Source organism: Narcine bancroftii, chromosome 2 (genome assembly GCF_036971445.1).
Source record: "Narcine bancroftii isolate sNarBan1 chromosome 2, sNarBan1.hap1, whole genome shotgun sequence".
NCBI classification, from domain to species: domain Eukaryota; kingdom Metazoa; phylum Chordata; class Chondrichthyes; order Torpediniformes; family Narcinidae; genus Narcine; species Narcine bancroftii.
Genome location: NC_091470.1, coordinates 244304247 through 244323513, shown reverse-complemented (window position 1 = coordinate 244323513; position 19267 = coordinate 244304247). Strand labels below are relative to the sequence as shown.

At 38.8% G+C, this 19267-nt stretch overlaps 1 protein-coding gene across 24 annotated transcripts in view; it reads right to left on the bottom strand.

The window, feature by feature from the left end:
• Positions 1-19267, bottom strand: part of sugct (succinyl-CoA:glutarate-CoA transferase) — a 544214-nt gene that overhangs the window by 456599 nt on the left and 68348 nt on the right. For all 24 annotated transcript variants that reach the window (XR_011352093.1, XR_011352094.1, XM_069920671.1 and 21 more), the window contains one exon: positions 14218-14338. Coding sequence is in view for 22 of the 24 variants with exons in the window: in XM_069920671.1 (XP_069776772.1) it covers positions 14218-14338 (121 nt within the window). In the remaining 2 variants the exon portion in view is untranslated. The remainder of the gene's footprint in view (positions 1-14217; positions 14339-19267) is intronic.

The following is a 19267-nucleotide window of genomic DNA, read 5'->3' as shown; positions in this document are numbered from 1 at the left end:
CAGAGGAGGAAGGAGGGCGACCATCTTGCCATGCCACGATGTCAGCATCATCTTATCTGCACAGGTCCACTCAGAATCGAGGGACGAACACGGCATCTCCGGAAACCTGGCAGCACTGGTCCTCGACCAAAATAGACCTCACCAGCTCAGCAACCCAATAGTGACGGTGAAGGTAAATGGACATTCGACCAAGTGTCTGATTGACACAGGCTCCAAGGAAAGTTTCATAGACTCATGGACTGTGCAAAAATATAACTTAAAATTGTACCCGTCTAATTACCGAATCTTCCAAGTGTCCCAGTTGGTACATGTACAGAAACATTTTATAGTTCATCTGTCATTTGAAGGGGTGGAATTTTGTAAATTTCTCATGTACATTTTAGATGAATTGTGTACTCCAGTGTTGTTGGGTCTGAACTTCCTGTGTCACCTTAAAAGCATGACCTTGGAGTTTTGGTGGAGTTTCTCTGCCTTTACATCCTGGCTTTTGGGCTATCTGAAATGCCTTTGAGAAACCAGCAATCTGCAACTATCCAAGATTATCTACCTGAAAATGTTAATTAGGCTCCTCCAGCAAAACTGGAGAATCCTTCACACTGATTTCCATGGAAAATTTCTTATAAATATAAAAATATAAATATATATATATATATAAATATATAAATATATATAAATGTGTATATATATATATAAATATATATATATATATAGATAAATATATATATAAATATATATATATATAGATAAATATATATATAAATATATATATATATAGATAAATATAGATAAATATATATATAAATATATATATATAGATAAATATATATATATAGATAAATATATATATATAGATAAATATATATATAGATAAATATATATATAGATAAATATATATATAGATAAATATATATATAGATAAATATATATATAGATAAATATATATATAGATAAATATATATATAGATAAATATATATATAGATAAATATATATATGTGTGTATGTATATAAATATATATATATGTGTGTGTGTATGTATATAAATATATATATATAAATATATATGTATATAAATATATATATGTATATAAATATATGTGTATATATATGTATATATATATATATAAATGTATATATATATAAATGTGTATATATAAATATATATATATAAATAAAAATAAATATAATTTAAAAAAAATATATATATATAAAAACACACCTCTTTACTCAGCTTTTTCTTGTTCCCAGCCATTAATCAAGAGGTTAACCTCACTTGTAAAACACTGCCAATGTGGTGAAAACAATCTGAAGTCTCTGAACTTCCTACGAGCAGATAACTTGCCTGCTAATTATCTCTGAATTTCCTGTAGAAAGGCAATCAATGGAATGGAGAAGTAATCTGAATTTAAATCCAATTTTAATCCAGCTAAAAATCAAGAGTATTGCAAAACATGCTGTTAACTTGATTATCTCCTATTTTGCACTAATGTACTGATAAGATCCACCACATTCTGCCAAAAAGCAAGGATATGAAATGACTGACGCACAGAATGATTCCATAATCTGATGTACAGTAATCTAATTGCCAGCAGAAACTTCTGTCTATTGACCTTTCATTTAAATTCTGGCAATATCATCCTTATTCAAAGCATCTATCATTTCTCAATTACTTTATGTATTAGTCATATTGTATTACATTGGAAAATGTCAATATTTTCCAAATCAGAACTGATTGCCTTAAGCATTCACAAGTTTTTGATTCACTCAAAATGAAACAAACACACTGTGCCATGCAAGGCTGAATATCTGCCCGATTAAAATCTGACTATTGAAATCATTTTTATGGGATTAATTAATGGAGTTATTCACATAATTTTTGTCAAGTTATCTTTGCAGGCTTGGGTATCAGAGGTAGCTGGAGTTTAGAAGATTGAGAGGGGATCTCATAGAGACATAAAATTCTGGCAGGACTGGACAGAATGGATGCAGATGGGATGTTTCCAATGATGGGAAAATCCAGAACCCGGGGCCATGGTTTGAGGATAATAGGCAAACCATTTAGGACCGAGATGAGGAGGAATTTCTTTACCCAGAGGGTGGTGAATCTGTGGAATTCATTGCCACAGAGGGCAGTAGAGGCAGGTTCATTAAATATATTTAAGAGGGAATTAGATATATTTCTTCAGTATAAGGGTATTAAAGGTTACGGAGAGAAGGCAGGGACATGGTACTGAACTTTAAGATCAGCCATGATCTCGTTGGATGGCGGAGCAGGCTCGAAGGGTCGAATGACCTACTCCTGCTCCCATCTTCTATGTTTCTATGATCTATGTGGATTTTGCATATTCATCCTGTTACTATGGGTTTCCTTCAGGTGCTTCAGATTCCTCTCACTTCTCAGGGTTACGCAAGTTGGTAAGTTTAATTGGTCACTATAAAATGCCCTCAGTATAGTTGAATGGGCAGAGGACGATGAGAATGTAGGGAGAATAGGTTACAGGGAAAACAAAGTTCATGTTTATTATCATCTGACTACATAAACAACCAGATGAAACAGCCTTTCTCTGAACCATTGTGCATACATGTACACACAAACAAACTACACAAAACATAACAGTCACATATGCACAAAGATCTAATACCAAATAAAAATGTATAAATATTTTGGAATAATTTACTGACTTCATTTTCTAAGAGACCCAAGGTTTCTCCATTTCATTTAAAAGAGACAGGATACCATCCATCAGTCTCACAGTCGGTGAGAAGTTATTTCCCAGCCTGGTGGGAATTGTGAGGGAATTGATTTCCCTGTGAGCCAGCAGACACTTGATGGGTCCAAAAAAAAAACTCCCTCCATGTTATGAGGAAATAAGATAATGTTTATTGTCACATAGATGTAGATATGCACTGAAATTCTAACTTGTTCCAATCAAACAGGTTCTTGTTTAAAAACTATTATAGTGAACTTTTAAAAGACCACAAATACATAATACAATTATATTTACTGTACAAAAAAAAATTGACTTGAAATAGTGCAGACAGTCCCTTTGGGGAAATTCAACAGTTTGATAGCTATTGGAAAAAACTGTTCTTGAAGCTTGAGGTGCTGGTCTTCAGGCTGTCTGAAGGTTGCAGTGAGAAGAGGTGTGATCAGGGTGATGGATTTCTTTTATGATGTTGGCTGACTTTTTGAAGCAGTACTTCACATAGAGGTCAGTGTTGGATTGGAGGTCAAAGCATGGTGAATCTGGCTATATTTACTACCTTCTGCAGCCTTTTGCATTCCTGGCCACTTGAATTAGGCTGCACTATAACCAGTCAAATTCTTTCCACAGTGAAGTTTCCTAGCATATCTGATTGCATATCAAATCTCCTCACACTCCTTAGAACATAGAGGTGTTAGTGTGCTTTCTTCATGGTTGCTGAAATGTACTGGAACCTAGAAAGGTCTTCTGAAATAGGAACTCCAAGGAACTTGAAAGTTCTGATCTTCTCTACCTCTGTCCATCAATGCAGACAGATGTGTGGTCCCTTGCTCTCCCCTTCCTAAAATCCACAATAAAGTTCTTGGTTTTGTTGAGAGCAAGATTATTATCCTGGCACCACCCAATCAGGGTCGCGATCTCCATCCTATATTATGCCTGCCAATTATTCAAACAATAGTGGTGAAATCAGTGAATTTGTAGATCAGCGGAGCTGAATTTGGCTGCGGAGTCATGGGTGCATAGAGAGTAGAGAGAATAGAGTTGGGACAACGCTCGTAGCCTAGCGTTGCCCACGATGATAAGTCAGCATTAAGGAGGTGATGTTGCCAATCTGCACTGATTGGGGTCTGTCAATGAAGAAGTTAAGGATCCAGTTGCAGAGTGATGGACATAGTTCCAGGTCCTTTAGTTTGGTCATAAGTTTTGCTGGTATGATGGTGTTGAATGTTGAGCTGCAATCAATGAGAAAGGTTTTTCGGTTTTCTACGTTGCTTTTCAAGCAGAACTACAGCAGGTTTGTATTTGATAGGTGCACCTTCTTAAGGAACTCCTTAACTGCACTTTGAACAAACTTTTGGTCATATGTCCTGACATCATCTTTTGGGATTGGTTCCAATTTTTTTTTAAATTAGAACATAAGAAATAGAAGCAGGCTGTTCTGCTCGGTCATGTAATGATCATGGTTGATCTGGCCATGGGCTCAGCTCTACCTTTTTATCTGTTCCACATAACCTTTATTTCTGTACTTGCAAAAAATCTATGTTTTAAATACATTCAATGAGGCAGCCTCCACTAATTCACTGGAGAGAGAATTCCACAGAGCAATGACTCTAAGAAAAGCAGTTCTGCCATCACCTACCAGTGGAAACAACCTTCCTACCTTTATCTAGATCCATTTCATAATTTTATATTGCTACAAGATCCCCTCTAATTCCTCTGAATTCCAGTGATTACAGTCCCATGTTACCCCACCTAATTTCTGGAATCAACTTGGTAAACCTCTCCAAAGTCAATGCATCTTTTTTCAAGTAAGAAGACCAGAGCTGCACATAGCACTCCATCTCACCTTTATCCTGCACAGTTGCAGCAGAACCTCCCTGCTCTTAAATTGTATGCCTCCAGCAATGAAGGCCAACATTCCATTTGTTTGAAGTTTCAATTAAGTCCCTTAATGGAAAATGTTGTTTTGGCAATTGTTTCACCCAGGTGACATCATCAGGAAGTAAAAAAGACAAAAAGCATTGAATAGATATGGACAGGAAGCATTTTGAAGGCTTTAAACAAAATGCAGGCAAAAGGGACTTGCCTAGAATGCCAACTATATTCTATATTCTTGTATATTCTATCCAACAATATGGCATAGTTGGCATAGCGGTTAGTGCAACGACACCATTACAAATCCAGGAATCAGGATAGGACATGGGTTCGAATCCCACGCTGTCCACACTACATTCACCCCGTGTGTGCATGGGTTTTGTTGGGGAGCTCCAGTTTCCTCCCACCCTTCAAAAATGTACTGGGGTGTAGGTTTATGATGTGTACTTTGGGCAGCATGGACTTGATGGGCCAAATTTGCCTATTATAGTGCAGCATGTTTGATATAAAATTTGGTTGGCAAGGACAAGCTGGGCCAAATGGCATGTTCTGTGTTATACATTTCTTTAACTTTAAACAATAAATACATTTTGTATATCTGCTAAATCTGCTTTTAAAAATGACAGAGCTTATTCTAATAGAGATTTTACAGGTTGCTCTGATTCCCCTCTGCAAGATTGTCCACTCTCTAACAGAACCAGCTGACTTTTATGCTTATTTTTTCCACCAAAATAAATAAGACTGTTACAGACTTAGAAAGAGAATTATAATTGTTTTACTGGAGTTTGCAGGCTATGCAAATTCCTCCAAAGGTAAAAACTGCAGATGCTAGAAATATTAGCTCAGTACAAACCCCAGAGATGCAATCTGATCTACTGAATATTTCCAATATCTTTTGGAAATTCATTATCTGAGAGTCATCTACAGTGCACAATAGATTGAATGGCTTCCTTTCTTTGATCTAGGCCTCAATGCTCCTTTCTATAACTGGATTCTTGGTTTTCCATCTAAGAGACTACATCAGTGAAGACAAGACCAGAAGACGTAGGAGCAGAAATAGGCTATTCACCCCACCAAGTCTGTCCTGTCATTTAATCATGAGCTGATCCATTTCCCAAGTCAGCCCCACTTCCCAGTCTTTTCCCCATAACCTTTGATGCCTGAGCTAATCAAGAACCCAACAATCTCTGCCTTACATTCACCCAATGACCTGGCCTCCACAACTGCCTGTGGCAACAAATTCCACCCTCTGGCTGAAGAAATTCCTACATATCTGTTCTCAGTGGACATCCTTAAATCCTGAAGTTGTACCCTTTTGTCCTAGACTCTCCCATCATGGGAAACAACCTTTCTATACCTACTCTGCCCATGATTTTCATCATTCAAAATGTTTCAATGAGATCCCCCCTCATTCTTCTAAATTCCAATGAATACAGGCCAAGAGCTGTCAAATGCTCTTCACATGATAACCCTTTAATTCCTGGAATCATCCTTTGAACCATCTCCAACGTTGGCACATCTTTTCTTAGATGAGATCAAAACTGCTCACATCACTCTAAGTGCCTAAAAACCCTCAACATCACATCCCTGCTCTTGTATTCTATTCCTCTTGAAATGAATGCCAGCATTCATGACACTATCTTAACATGCAAGTTTATCTTCAGGCTACCTGCACGAGGACTCCCAGATCCTTTTGTATCTGGGTATTCAAGTTTTCTCCCCATTTAAAAAGTAGTCTATGTGCTTATTTTTTTCTACTAAAGCCCATGACCGTACAGTTTCAGATTTATTTCATTTGCCACTTCTCTGCCAATTCTCATAATCTGTCCAAGACCTTCTGCAGCCTCAATGTTTCCTCTACACTACCTGGACCTCCACCTACCTTCATATTACCTGCAAATTTGACCACAAAGCTATTCATTCCATAATCCAAATCATTAATATCTAACATAAAAAGAAGCGGCCCCAACACCAACCCCTGTAATATACTACTAGCAACCAATCTAAGCATGATCCTTGTATTCTTGTTTCCTGGCAATCAGCCAATGGTCTATCCACAGTTTCCTGGTATACTAAGAGTTCTTATTTTGTTAAGTTGCCTCAAGGACCTCATTAGTAAGAATTTATGAGTCAGCGTACAGAGATGAGGGGTAGTTGTTAATGGACTGGTGCAGAGCCAACAACCTATATCTGAACATTAATAAAACAAAATAGATGATTGTTTACTTCAGGAGAGCCTGGGAAAGGAGGGGGGCGGGGGAAGAGAGCCTGGGAGGGAAGGGGGAAAGAAAAAAACTCTCCACTGACCATTGTAGGGTCTACTGTTGAGGGCGTTAAGAGTATCAAGTTCCTTGGTATGCACTCTGCAGAGAATCTCACCTGGTCCCTTAACACCAGCTCCATAGCCAAGAAAGCCCAGTAGTGCCTCTACTTCCTACGAAGGCCGAGGAGCTCATCTCCCACCCTCCATCCTCATTACATCCTCTGTAGAATGTATCGAGAGCATTCTGAGCAATCGCATCACTGCCTGGTTTAGAAGCTGTACCACCTCAGACCACAAGATCCTAGAGAGGAGAGTGAAGTCAATGGAAAAGATCACTGGGGGCTCTCTTCCTAACACGAAGGACATCTACAACACTCAAAGCACATGGAAGGACTTCATACACCCCTCGTAAATTGTTCTCCCTTCTGCCATCTGGTAGGAGGTACCATAGCACTCAGGCCAAGATTAGGCAAGTTTTTTTTCCACTCAAGCCATCAGGTTCCTGAATTCCTTGAACATGTGGATAATGTACCATGGACCTTCATTGTATACATCTTAATATTTTAACTATTTTAACAAATTTGTGCAAATCCACTCAGTGATTCTGGAGAAATGCTATCTCTTCTTTACCATGCAATGTATGGAATGAACAACAAATAAAGGTGACTTGACTTGATGTGCAGCACCTTGCCTTCTGGATGACAACTCCTCCTCCATGATTGCACTCAACACTGGCAGACCAAAAAGATTTGTACTCAGTCCACTAGTATTCATCCTCTGCACCCATCACTCAACAGCTAACTACCATCCCAACTCTTCAGATTTGCCAATTACACCACAATAGTGAGCCAAGTATCAAATAACAATGAGACAGAATACAGGAAAGAGACAAAATCTAGTGGCATGGTGCAGAGATATCTCTCTCTACATCACTAAGTAAAAGGAGATGATCATCAACTTTAGAAGAGGGGCAGAATCCACATCCCATCAACATTAATGATGCTGAAGTCAAAAGAGTAGGTAGCTTTAAGTGGTTTGGAATAAATATCTCCAATGACCTGACCTGGGGAAAATCACATTGGCACGATGGGTCAAAAAAAAGGGAGCACCAACAATACTACTGCTTTTTTTTTTAAAAAAAAAGACCAAGTTCAGTATGATCTCCTTGTCCCTTAACAATTTCTACAAGTGCCACCATCAAAAGCATACCTGCTGGATGCATCACAGCGCAGTATGGGAGCTGCTCTGCTCAAGAGAGAACGATGCTACAGAAGGTAGAAAATGCTACTCAGAACATCCAGGAAACATTTCCCCTCCATCTACATCTCGTACTGCTTGGGAAAGGCAGTAAACAGTACTGCAGTCTCTTGTGCAACATTGTACAAGATTAAGCAAATTACACTACTGTCTCTCATTAATTCTTGGAGCATGAATCTAATAGCAATATAGTTCTTCACTCAATATTTGCTGCAAGCATTCAATAATAAAACTCAATTAATATCCAATGCCTGAAGCTGATAATGATAGACATTAATTCATGACTTAATTTAAGAAACCCACACTAACCTCACTCAAGATTCAAAGAGTAATAACAAGAGCATTGAAATCTCTAATTTAATTTCTGATATTCAAACTCAATATCAATATAATCAATATCTAATGCTTGTACAAATGAAGCCAATTTCCAACTTAATTTGGTTCAAGAATCAATCAGTAAATCCTTTAATTTGATGGAAGAAGCCAGTTATACTGTAGCGACCCACAGCCTACTCCACAGACCGATACAAGTAGCGACATCTGAACACAACGATTAAGCAGGCAGCACAGGGCAAGACAGCCTTCTTCCAAAAGCCACAATGGCAACAGAGGAAGTAGACCAATTTCTGGATTTGAAAGACAAACAACGACTGGGTGTGGCTGTAGAATGAAAGGAAACCCAAGCATGTCTAAGAGGCAGTTTGGAATGTTGGGCATTTTAAAATATAAATGAAGATTCTGAAGGCAGCCAGAAGGATCTGGACCAAGCCATTTTTTTTTCCCTCTGCAAGCAACACAAGACCACTTCGAATTTTGTGCTCTCTTCTCTCTCTAAGATCTTTTGGCTTTAGTTTACCAAACAAACTGAATTTTGTTTACGATCTTTACTTCGATTGCAATCAAAGTTTTGTGAGTCTTATGTGCTTTGTGTCAAAGATTTTTTCTATGGGCTGGTTGGGACTATAACTTAGACTTTGATTATATGTGTTATATTTAGGCTGGGGAATTTATCAGTTTTACACTGTTATAGAAATTTGTTTATTAACCAATGGGCATTGTTATAAAAGGGAGGGTTTTGAATTAAAGTTTGAAGGTGAAATTTTGTTAATAAAGTAAATGTCCATCTTTACCCCTGTGTGATATGCCTTCTTTGTGGTTGCTGGTTTGATCTTGTAACAAAGCCACCAATCAGTGATCAGCAGAGTGTAGGCCACATCTGCTGATGATGTAGCAGCAAGACTCAGCCAGCCAATAAGAGGCAGAGCATATGACCCAATAAATCAGAACTGCTTGAACTCTAGTGCCTTCTCTAGAGCTCTAATTGCAGCCACATGCCACAATACCAGCATTTTCAACATCACTTACACTTCTCCCTCAGTTTAATTTACAATGTTTATGAAATTGTTATTATTGAATGCAAGCCTCAAAAGTATTATTTATCAAACTGCCTTGGTAATTGATAGGATTTTTAAGATTAAAGGCAAAATTGGTGTGGGCCCATTTGTGTGCTTGGAACAATCCATGATTTCTGTAATCAGGGTGGTTCAAAAGTTTGTTTGCTGTGGAAAAGGTGTTTTTGAACCAAGAGCTGCTTGCTTTCCAATCTTGTGTACATACTGCCTGAAGGTATCAGTAAGATGTGGCTGTGACCAGAGTGGTAGGGGTCCTTTATGATGTTGGCTACCTTCTCGAGGTAACAACTCACATAGATGGGAAGTCAGAGACAGTGATGAATCTAACTATGTTTGCTACCTGCTGCAGCCTCTGCATTACCAGGTACTTGAATTACCAAATCAGGCTGTGATGCAACCAGTCAGTATACTTTCCACAGTACATCTGAAGTTTAATCGAGTATTCGATTGACGATATGCCAAATCTCCTTACACTCCATGGAAAGTAGAGGCATTGGTGTGCTTTCTTCATGGTTGCCTTCAATGAGCTGGCTCCAAGAAAGGTAATCTGAAATATGGACTCCCAAGAACTTGCAGGTTCTGACTCTCTCCACTTCCTTTGTATCAATGCAGACAGGTGTGTGGTTCTCTCAGCCTCTCCTTCCCAAAATCAACAAGGAGCCACTTGGTGTTGGTGACATTGAGAGCAAAATTGTTCTTCTGACACCACTCAATCAGGTTCTCGCTTTCTATCCTGTTTTCTGACTCATCATTTCTATTTACAGGTATACCCCGCTTTACGAATATTCACTTTACGCAAATTCACTTTTGCAAAAAAACCAGTATCACTATCTGAAAGAAATATGAATGGGTTTTCGCTTTACACCATTTTGTCTTACGAAAGGTTTCATTATATTTTAAAATGCTCAACATTCCAAACTGCCTCTTAGACATGCTTGGGTTTCCTTTCATTCTCAGTAGGTTTCATTCTACTTTTGTAAAGTGAGGTATAGCCGTATTTGGCCAACAATGGTGTTATCATCAGCAAATTTGTCATTGGCGTTGAACTTAGCTGCATTGCCATGGATGTACAGGAGAGAAAGCACACAGCTTTCAGGTGCCTGTGTTGACATCAATGTGAAGGATGTGATATTGCCGACCTGCACTGATAAGAAAATCAAGGATCCGGTTGCAGAAGAATGCTGCATCATTAGTAAGTTACAGCAGTGCACAAATGAACATTACAATTAAGAAATTTAATTGGACACCTGCCTAATGACACATGTAATCTCTCATGTTCTTAATAATTTAAAGGGTCAAGTAGTTATGGGAAAGAGTATTAAAAGTAGCTTCAGGTGAAGAACAAGCTCAGCTACAGAAATTAGAGGAGTGCAACTGTTCATTTACATATGCCAGTAATACAACTTACACATTAAAGTTGGAAAACGTTGGTGTGATGTGAAGAGACAGTGTATTAGCAATGTGTATTAGTGATGTAACAAATAAAAATGGTAAATTACTAGAATTGAAGACCTATCTGAAAGAATTCAAAACTGATGAATTTAGTGATAAATAGTTTTGATCTAATACCTGATAAGAGTAGTGTCAATTAATCAATCATCGCGGTGCCCAAGAGCAGTGAGCTGCCTCAATGACTATCGCCCAGTTGCACCAACATCTACTGTGATGAGATGCTTTGATGAGAGGTTGGCCATGGCCAGAATTAACATGTACCCAAGCAGAGGTCTGGACCCACTGCAATTTGCCTATCATCCCAATCATTCCACAGCAAACACAATATCACTGGATCTCCACTCAGCTTTGGATCATCGAGAAAACAACAACTCATACGTACAGCTGCTCTTCATAGACTAGGATCAGGTTTCAACACCATTGCTGACCTCAATGCTGGTCAAGAAGCTCTAAACTCTGGGGCTCTGCACCCACTCTGTAACTAGATCCTTGACTTCCTCATCAGATGATCAGTCAGTATGACTTGGAAACAATGTCTCCTCCTCACTGACTATCAACACAGGCCCACCTCAAGGATGCATGCTTATCCCACTGCTCTACTCACTATAAACCCAGGTCTGTGTGGCCAGGCACAATTCCAATACTATCTACAAATTTGTCTATAACACCATAGTTATCAGCAGAATCACAAAATCACAATGGCAGTGAAGAAGCATACAGGAGGGAGATGGATCAGATCATTGAATGGCATCATACCAACAACCTTGTGCTCAACATTAGCAAATCCATGTATATGATTGTGAATGTTAAGAGAACATATCCAGTTCACTTCAAGTGCTCAGAAGTGGAGAGGGTCAACAACTTCAAATTTCTAGGTGTCAACATCTATAAAGATCTGTTCTGGAGCCTCCATGTCAATAGAGTCATGAAAGAATCTCACTAGTGTCTATACTTTGGAAGGTGTTTGAGGAGATTCATTATGTCATCAAAGAATCTCAAAAACCTTTACATGGAGATCATTTTGGCTGGTTGCATCACTGACTGGTACAGAGGTGCCAGTATTCAGAACAAGAACTCCAGACGGTTGTTAATTCACCCTGCAACATCACAGGCACCAGTCTTCACTCTATCGAAAATATCTACAAGAGGTGGTGTCTTTAGAAAGCAGCCTCTATCCTCAAGGACCACCACCTTCCAGGCCATGCCCTGTTCACTCTGCTACCTTTGTGAAAAATGCACAGAAGCCTAAAGACAAGCACTCAGCAGCACAAGTACAGCTTCTTCTCCTCTGCCTTCAGATTCCTGGATGATCAACGAACCAAAGACACAACCTTACTTTAACTTTTTGTGCACTAATATAAACTACCTTACAAAATATAAATATAATGTTTGCACTGTGATACTGCCACAAAACAACAAATTTTGTGATTTGTTCTGACAATTCTGATTCTGGTACATAATAAATAAAGTGATTTTACATTCTAAGGTAGAGATGGCCAATTTAAGGCGCATGCACCAAAAATGACACTTTGGAGGATTAGAAGTGGTGCCTCGCACCCCAAAGTTAATAATAAAAGTAAGCCTACTCATGCAAAAAGTATTAACCAAAAACCAATTTGTAGAATAAAAAGTCGATAACAAGAATTCCAGTAGTTTAAAGCTAGAAATGGATTTTACTGGAAAAAAAATCAAAAACTTAGCCATTACTTTTGGCAATTTTGTTATTACATGCACATCTTTTAGTGAATGTTATCTTCTTTCACATTAATCTGCTTTCAATTAAAGAAAATGTTCAATGAGTCAAATTGGGAAAGAAGAACTTTTGTTGTGCATTTGTTGCATAACCAATACACGTTTAATTCTTGTTTGATCCTGAGGCGCCAGACGTCTACACCAACCATGCGGCGTAGATTTTTGCCTGTCAGTTTACAATTGACATTCATGCGCCACGAAGTTGTGCTTTGTTTGTCCTTGGCAATTTTGTACTTTTTCAAAATTTACACCTTGTTTTTACATTCAGTTATCTATCGTAGTGCAAAAGGAAATGAACAAAAGAAAAGCAGAGTGATAGTAAGCATGAATTCAACGAACAGTGGGAAAACTAGTTCTTACTTATAGCGGGTCTATCAATAAAACTGTTGTGTTTTGTTTATGAAAACATGTTATCACATAATATCTTACATGATCATAACAGACACTATATCACACCACATTAGACTGTAATAGAAGGAAAACTGAGGCTAGTGCTTGAGTCTAAGTTACGGAAAGAATATGTGATGAAGAAAAAGGAAGAAATCAAAAGAAGACAAAACATATTTGTTAAAAGAAGTTGTGAAAATTTGGTCATGACAGAAAAGTCCTATGAAATTGCTTTAGCATTGGCAAAAAAACTGAATCTTTCTCTGATGGAGAAAAAAATTGTTAAGCCTGATCTCCAAATATTTGCAAGATGTCCTGGTGAGAGAAAAAAAAATAAAAAGTAGACAAAATTGGTCGGTCAAAGCAAACACTTAGATTAAAATTCCCAGACACGAGAGGTTTTGCATTCCAGGGTTCTAAAAGAGGAGGCTACAGTCACAATTGATTAGCAACTAATTCCTGAAATTCCCTAGATTTAGGAACAGTTCAAGAAATTGAAAGAATCTAAGGTACTACAGCAGTTGTTATCAAGATCCAAGTTTCCATTTTTAAAGACATGATATCTGAACATTTGGAAAATCACAATCTTTTGCCAGAATTAACTTTATCTTTTGAAAATGATTTTTGACAAATCTGATAGATGACGACTAGTAGATAGAGTAAATTTAGATTTTCAAAAGGTATTTTGTATATTTTATCAAAAAAGGGCAGCACCATCAAATATAGCAATACTTTTTATTTGTGCTAACAAGAAAAAAAATTCTTCTATATTTTAACAAGGATAAAAAAATTAAAAGGAGAGAACACAAATACATTTTTAAAGGCTATTCCAATTGAAGAATCAGAACAAGGATCTCTGCTATTCAATTTAGATTATTAACATATGAAAAAGTCAAATATCAAAGTTTTCTGATAGATTTAAACTTCTGTATATTTACTGATGATGTAACAATGGCTGTACTAAAAGGCTGGCACATAAATGGCTAAAAAGTGTTTCAGGACATCCCAAAGTTTGAAACAGTACCATACAATTTTCTCTGTCCAAAAAGGACAACTGCAGAGTTAGATATATTGTTAATAAACATTATCTCAAAAAGCATTTAAATAATGTCTTACCTGTAATTGAACAATACACAATGTGTGGAGCAATTTCCACTATATCTTTATATCCAAGACCCATTTCTGCAAGTTTTCCAGGAACATAGTTTTCAATCAATACATCACAAACAGATGCCAACTGCAGGATACAAATCAAAGGAATGTTTTGTGATTATTATAGATTTCATCCATTAAAAATAGCAAACAATGCATTGGAATAACAATGAGAAGAAACACACTTTGAATAGGGAGACAACCCTCTCATCAAGCCGATAGATTTCTTAGTGGCTTATGAACACACATCAGATTGCTACCACAGCTGCACTTAATGACAGGCTAATGACAAAGCTTGTGATTATCTCAAAATGTATTCAAAACAGCTGAACCCCATATATCAGATCTGGCAATTTAAATTCAGTGCCCATTCTATAAAGAAGTACAATACGAACATCTGATATTTCAATTGTCAGACTCCTAGCCACCACTGCAATTTCTAACTGGTCAGTTAAATTGAGATGTTCTGATAACCTTTCTTAAATTCATCTTTGTTTTGCTGATTGACCTGTGGGTTTGTCTTGCATTGTCCTTTGTCCTGACAATGGGTCTCTTCCCATAGATGCAGTCTGACCAGTTGAGTATTTCCAGCATTTTGTTCTTGTTCTATATTTCCAGCATTTGCAGTATTATTTTTTTTTTATATTTTGTTTTCCTGCAACTGCAATGGTCTAAATGTCAGATCCAGCATTTTCTTCTTCCCTTTGTCCTCATTTTCCTTCTAGCTATATTTCCTCAAGACAGATCAACTAACCTTTACCACCTTCATTTAGTAAGTACCATCACCATTCACTTCCCAGTATCCATCCTCCTGCAGATATCAGGCTCTTGAACCTCCCCATTGTATTAGATACACAACAATGACTCCAAGACCTAACAAAACATTTTTGCATATCTCCCAACAATTTTTTTTTTTAATTGTATCTTCATTTTATATTTTTTTTTCCTCTTTGGGCATCTTATGTATAAATTTTTCTTGCTTTTAGTGTGGTTTATGTACCTGGGAAGCTTCAGCAAGTAAGAATTTCATTGCATCTGCACATTTCCTGAATCAATATTGTGATATCCCCTCCTCTTTTATCTCCCCATCTTTAATGCCTAAAACTCCTATTCCCTGAGTTTATCTGTCTTTATTGCCTTTATTCAGGCTAGTGAAACATTAAGGGAAGAAAAGTTATTTGAAAAATGTCTGAGGGGCATGATTCATCTACACAGTAATTTTAATTTTTTTAAGTAACTAAATATTTTGCAGACAATGCAGTTGATGCCTATGTACCATAAAATTGGAGGTGCTATTAATAATAAACTTTTATGCCTAAGATCTCCTCTAATCCTCATACTTTTTATCTTAAACCTGCACCATTTAGTTTTGGCCATCTCTTACCAAAAAAAATGTCTTACTATTTTTCCCATATACACCCCTCATAATTTTATATACCACTATAAGATTCAATTTCCCCACCCCCCGCCCCCGCCCCCGCCCCCTCAGCTTCACCTGCAAGGAAAACAATAAGACAGCCAAGGAGACATCAACTTTTAAACCTGGCAAGTAATACATGTTTGACACCAACACTACAGGCAAGATGGTGGAAAGCAATAGTCATCGGATAGTGGTTTCAACACAGATCAGAAAACGGAGGTCAGTGTTATATACAACAGGAATAGACAAATCTTAACTGTACTGCAATGGGCTTTCAAGAGAGTAAGATCAATGATAAACCAACAGAAGATACACACAAACAATACTGTGGAACAAAAATACCATGGAACAACAGGATCATATTCAACTACAACCCAGGATGATCATACCTGGGAGAATTGTTGACCAACCAAAGCATTTTGCTGCATTAGTGATAGGATTGATATGCACATTGTTGAACTGAAAATCCATATTGAAATTGCATACTTTAAGCATAGCAGCTTATGCTAAAATGTGGTTTGGAAGAGCAGAAACATTATTGTTTATACATTTAATTCAGTTTATTGGAACTCTAGAATAGACACTCAATGATATGTTGAAGTTAGAACATCCAGAAGCAAATGTAAAAGGATGCAAGCATTGCAGCACCATCTAGTGTTATCTGAAAGAAATCAGAACTATAAGGCATTGGGATCAGCCCCTGCTAAGACAGTGGATGACCACATGCCATGGACTTTTATATTACAAATCATCAATAATAATTTAATGCAAATAGCATAACAAAAGCAGCTTTCTATGGAATCCTGAGGAAGCAGAAAATTGCAGAAATTTCATTCAAAGGACCTGCATCACATTGCGTGTAGTGCAGGGAATTGTTCTCATTGATTTCAATGGAAGGAAATTTATTGTGAGCAATTCTCGCAATTGCAAATATGGGAAATGGCAGAAAAAATTGGTAAAGATGGGGCCTGTAGATCTGTTCCTGTGTTATAGTACAGGTAAAATTATTGATCGTGATAAGGGATCCTCTTGGAGTGAGTGATCACAGTATTGATGAAAAAGTAACATCAAAAACCAGCAGGATTTAAAAAATATATTTTATTTATTAAATCATGATGCATATATTGAAACATACAATTTATGAATAAAAGTTAAAAACAATTTTAAAAATACATACATGATATTTTCAATAAACTAACCCCCTACAACCACCCTCCCCCAAACCCCAGCCCCCACTAACCTCCCCCAAAGAAGAAGAAAAAAAGGAAAGAACAAGAAGAGATCAACCATAATAACATAATTCATCAATTAATTACCATGGATTGGAGTAACACCACTACTGTGTGGCCAGGGGGTTCAAAATCTCAATCCCATATAATCCAAATAAGGGCATCAAGTTTTACGATGAAAAAAATAATTATCACGCAATTTATATGTAATCTTCTGCAATGGAATACAAAACATCAACTCCGTATTCCATCTCTGAATACTCAAATCAGTCTCATTTATCCAAGTAATTGCCAAACATTTTCTAGCTACAGCTAATGCCAAACTCAAAAATGCAATTTGGAATCTATTTAATCTTAGTTCTAAACACAACTTCTTAATATTACCCAACAAAAATACTAAAGTATCTAATGAAATTTTCACTTTCAAAATAACTTCTAAAAGTTCCTTAAGTCTATTCCAAAAAGGTTTCACTGTTTCACACAGCCAAGTAGAATGTAAAAAAAGAACCTACTTCCTTATGACATCTAAAGAAATTAAATTGTACTGTGGCGGCGCACAGCCTAATGGCGAACTGGCCCCGCTTGTATCACCACGTGGCGGGGCAGCCATTAGAAGATGGGGTTGTCAGGGGTTTCTCTCTGACTCCAGCATCTCTTCCAGCGTGTGCCCTGGGCAGCGATTATGATGTCATAATGCACCAGGTGACTGAGCTCATGCTGCCCTTAAAGGGGCACGCGGAATTTGAATAAAAACAGTCATTAACGATCATTGGTGTGGTGGCAGTGATTTACTTCAGCTCCTCAGAGTGCCACATTGGTGACCCCGACGGGCCCAGACAACCTTCTGGACCAAACCAATGATGGACACTGCAGAGGTTAACGCAGTAGCCCTCAAACATCCCCCTTTCTGGCCACATCGCCCACGGACATGATTCGGCCAAGTGGAGGCACAATTCCACCTCCGCAATATCATGGCTGACACCACCAAGTTTTACCATGTCATGGGCGCCATCGAGGGCGAGGGTGGATGATATCATCCATCGGCCACCAGCGACTGAAAAGTACACAGCCCTCAAGAATCTGCTCCTGGGGAAGTTTGACCTCTCACCCCAGCAGTGTTCATCCAGACTCTTACATCTAGACGGGTTGGGGGACTGCAGTCCCTCAGCCCTCATGGATGAGATGCTGGCCCTTGCAGAGGATCACGAGCCGTGCTTCCTCTTCAGACAGATCTTTCTAGAACAGATGCCAGAGGACATTCAGCTCCATTTTTTCTCCGACTCCCACAAGGCAGCAACCCAGGCGGATGTCCTCTGGTGAGCTAAGCAGGATAATGAGGCAGCACTCAGCCAGATCTCCAAGCCGGTGCCCCGTCATCAGCAAGATTCCCCCAAGGGCAAGCCCGAAGAAGCCCAGTCACCATGGTGCTTCTACCATCAGCGTTGGGGGCTAAAGCCTGCAAGTGCCACCAGCCCTGCGATTGCCGCTGTTGACTGTGACGGTTGGCCACGTGAACATCCTCCTCTACATCCAAGACAGATCCACAGGCCGCCAATTCCTAGTCCACACAGGGACTGAGCTGAGTGTCCTTCCACCCACAGTGCTGGAAACACAGACTCGAACCCCTGGTCCAACCCTGCGTGCTGCCAATGGCTCTAGAATCAAAACTTTTGCAACTCGTAGGGCACAGACACAGATCGGGGAAGAGAAGTTCACTTGGAGGTTCATCCTGGCCTCGGTGAGCACGGCGCTGTTGGGGGCTGACTTCCTAAGGGCTCGCGGCCTGCTGGTGAACGTGAAGGGCAGGAGGGTGCTCAACGCTCGCACCTTCCACTCGGTGCATCTGGGCATGGCAGACGACACCAGGTCGGAGATCACCACATTCGCGGCTGCCGAAGACGAGTTCGCAGGGAACCTTAGTGAGTTCTATGCCATCCTTGAGCCTCGCTTCGACATCGCCTCCCCCCGACATGGAGTATTGCATCATATCTCCACACAAGGCCCCCCGATCCACACCAGGGATAGATGGCTGCCGCCGGAGAAACTGAAGCAACCCAAGGAGGAATTCTCCAGACTCCAGGAGTTGACCATTGTTCGGCGATCAAACAGCACTTGGTCGGTGCTGCTACACATGGTCCTGAAGTCATTAGGAGGTTGGAGGCCCTGCGGTGACTACAGATGGCTAAACAACACCATGACTCCAGACAGGTACCCAGTTCCCCATATCCAAGACTTTGTGGCCAACCTCCACGGTGCGCAGTTCTTTTCAAAGGTCGATCTGGTGCGAGGATACCAACAGATCCCGGTGCACCCTGACGACATTGGAAAGACCGCCATTATAACCCACTTCGGCCTGTTTGAGTTT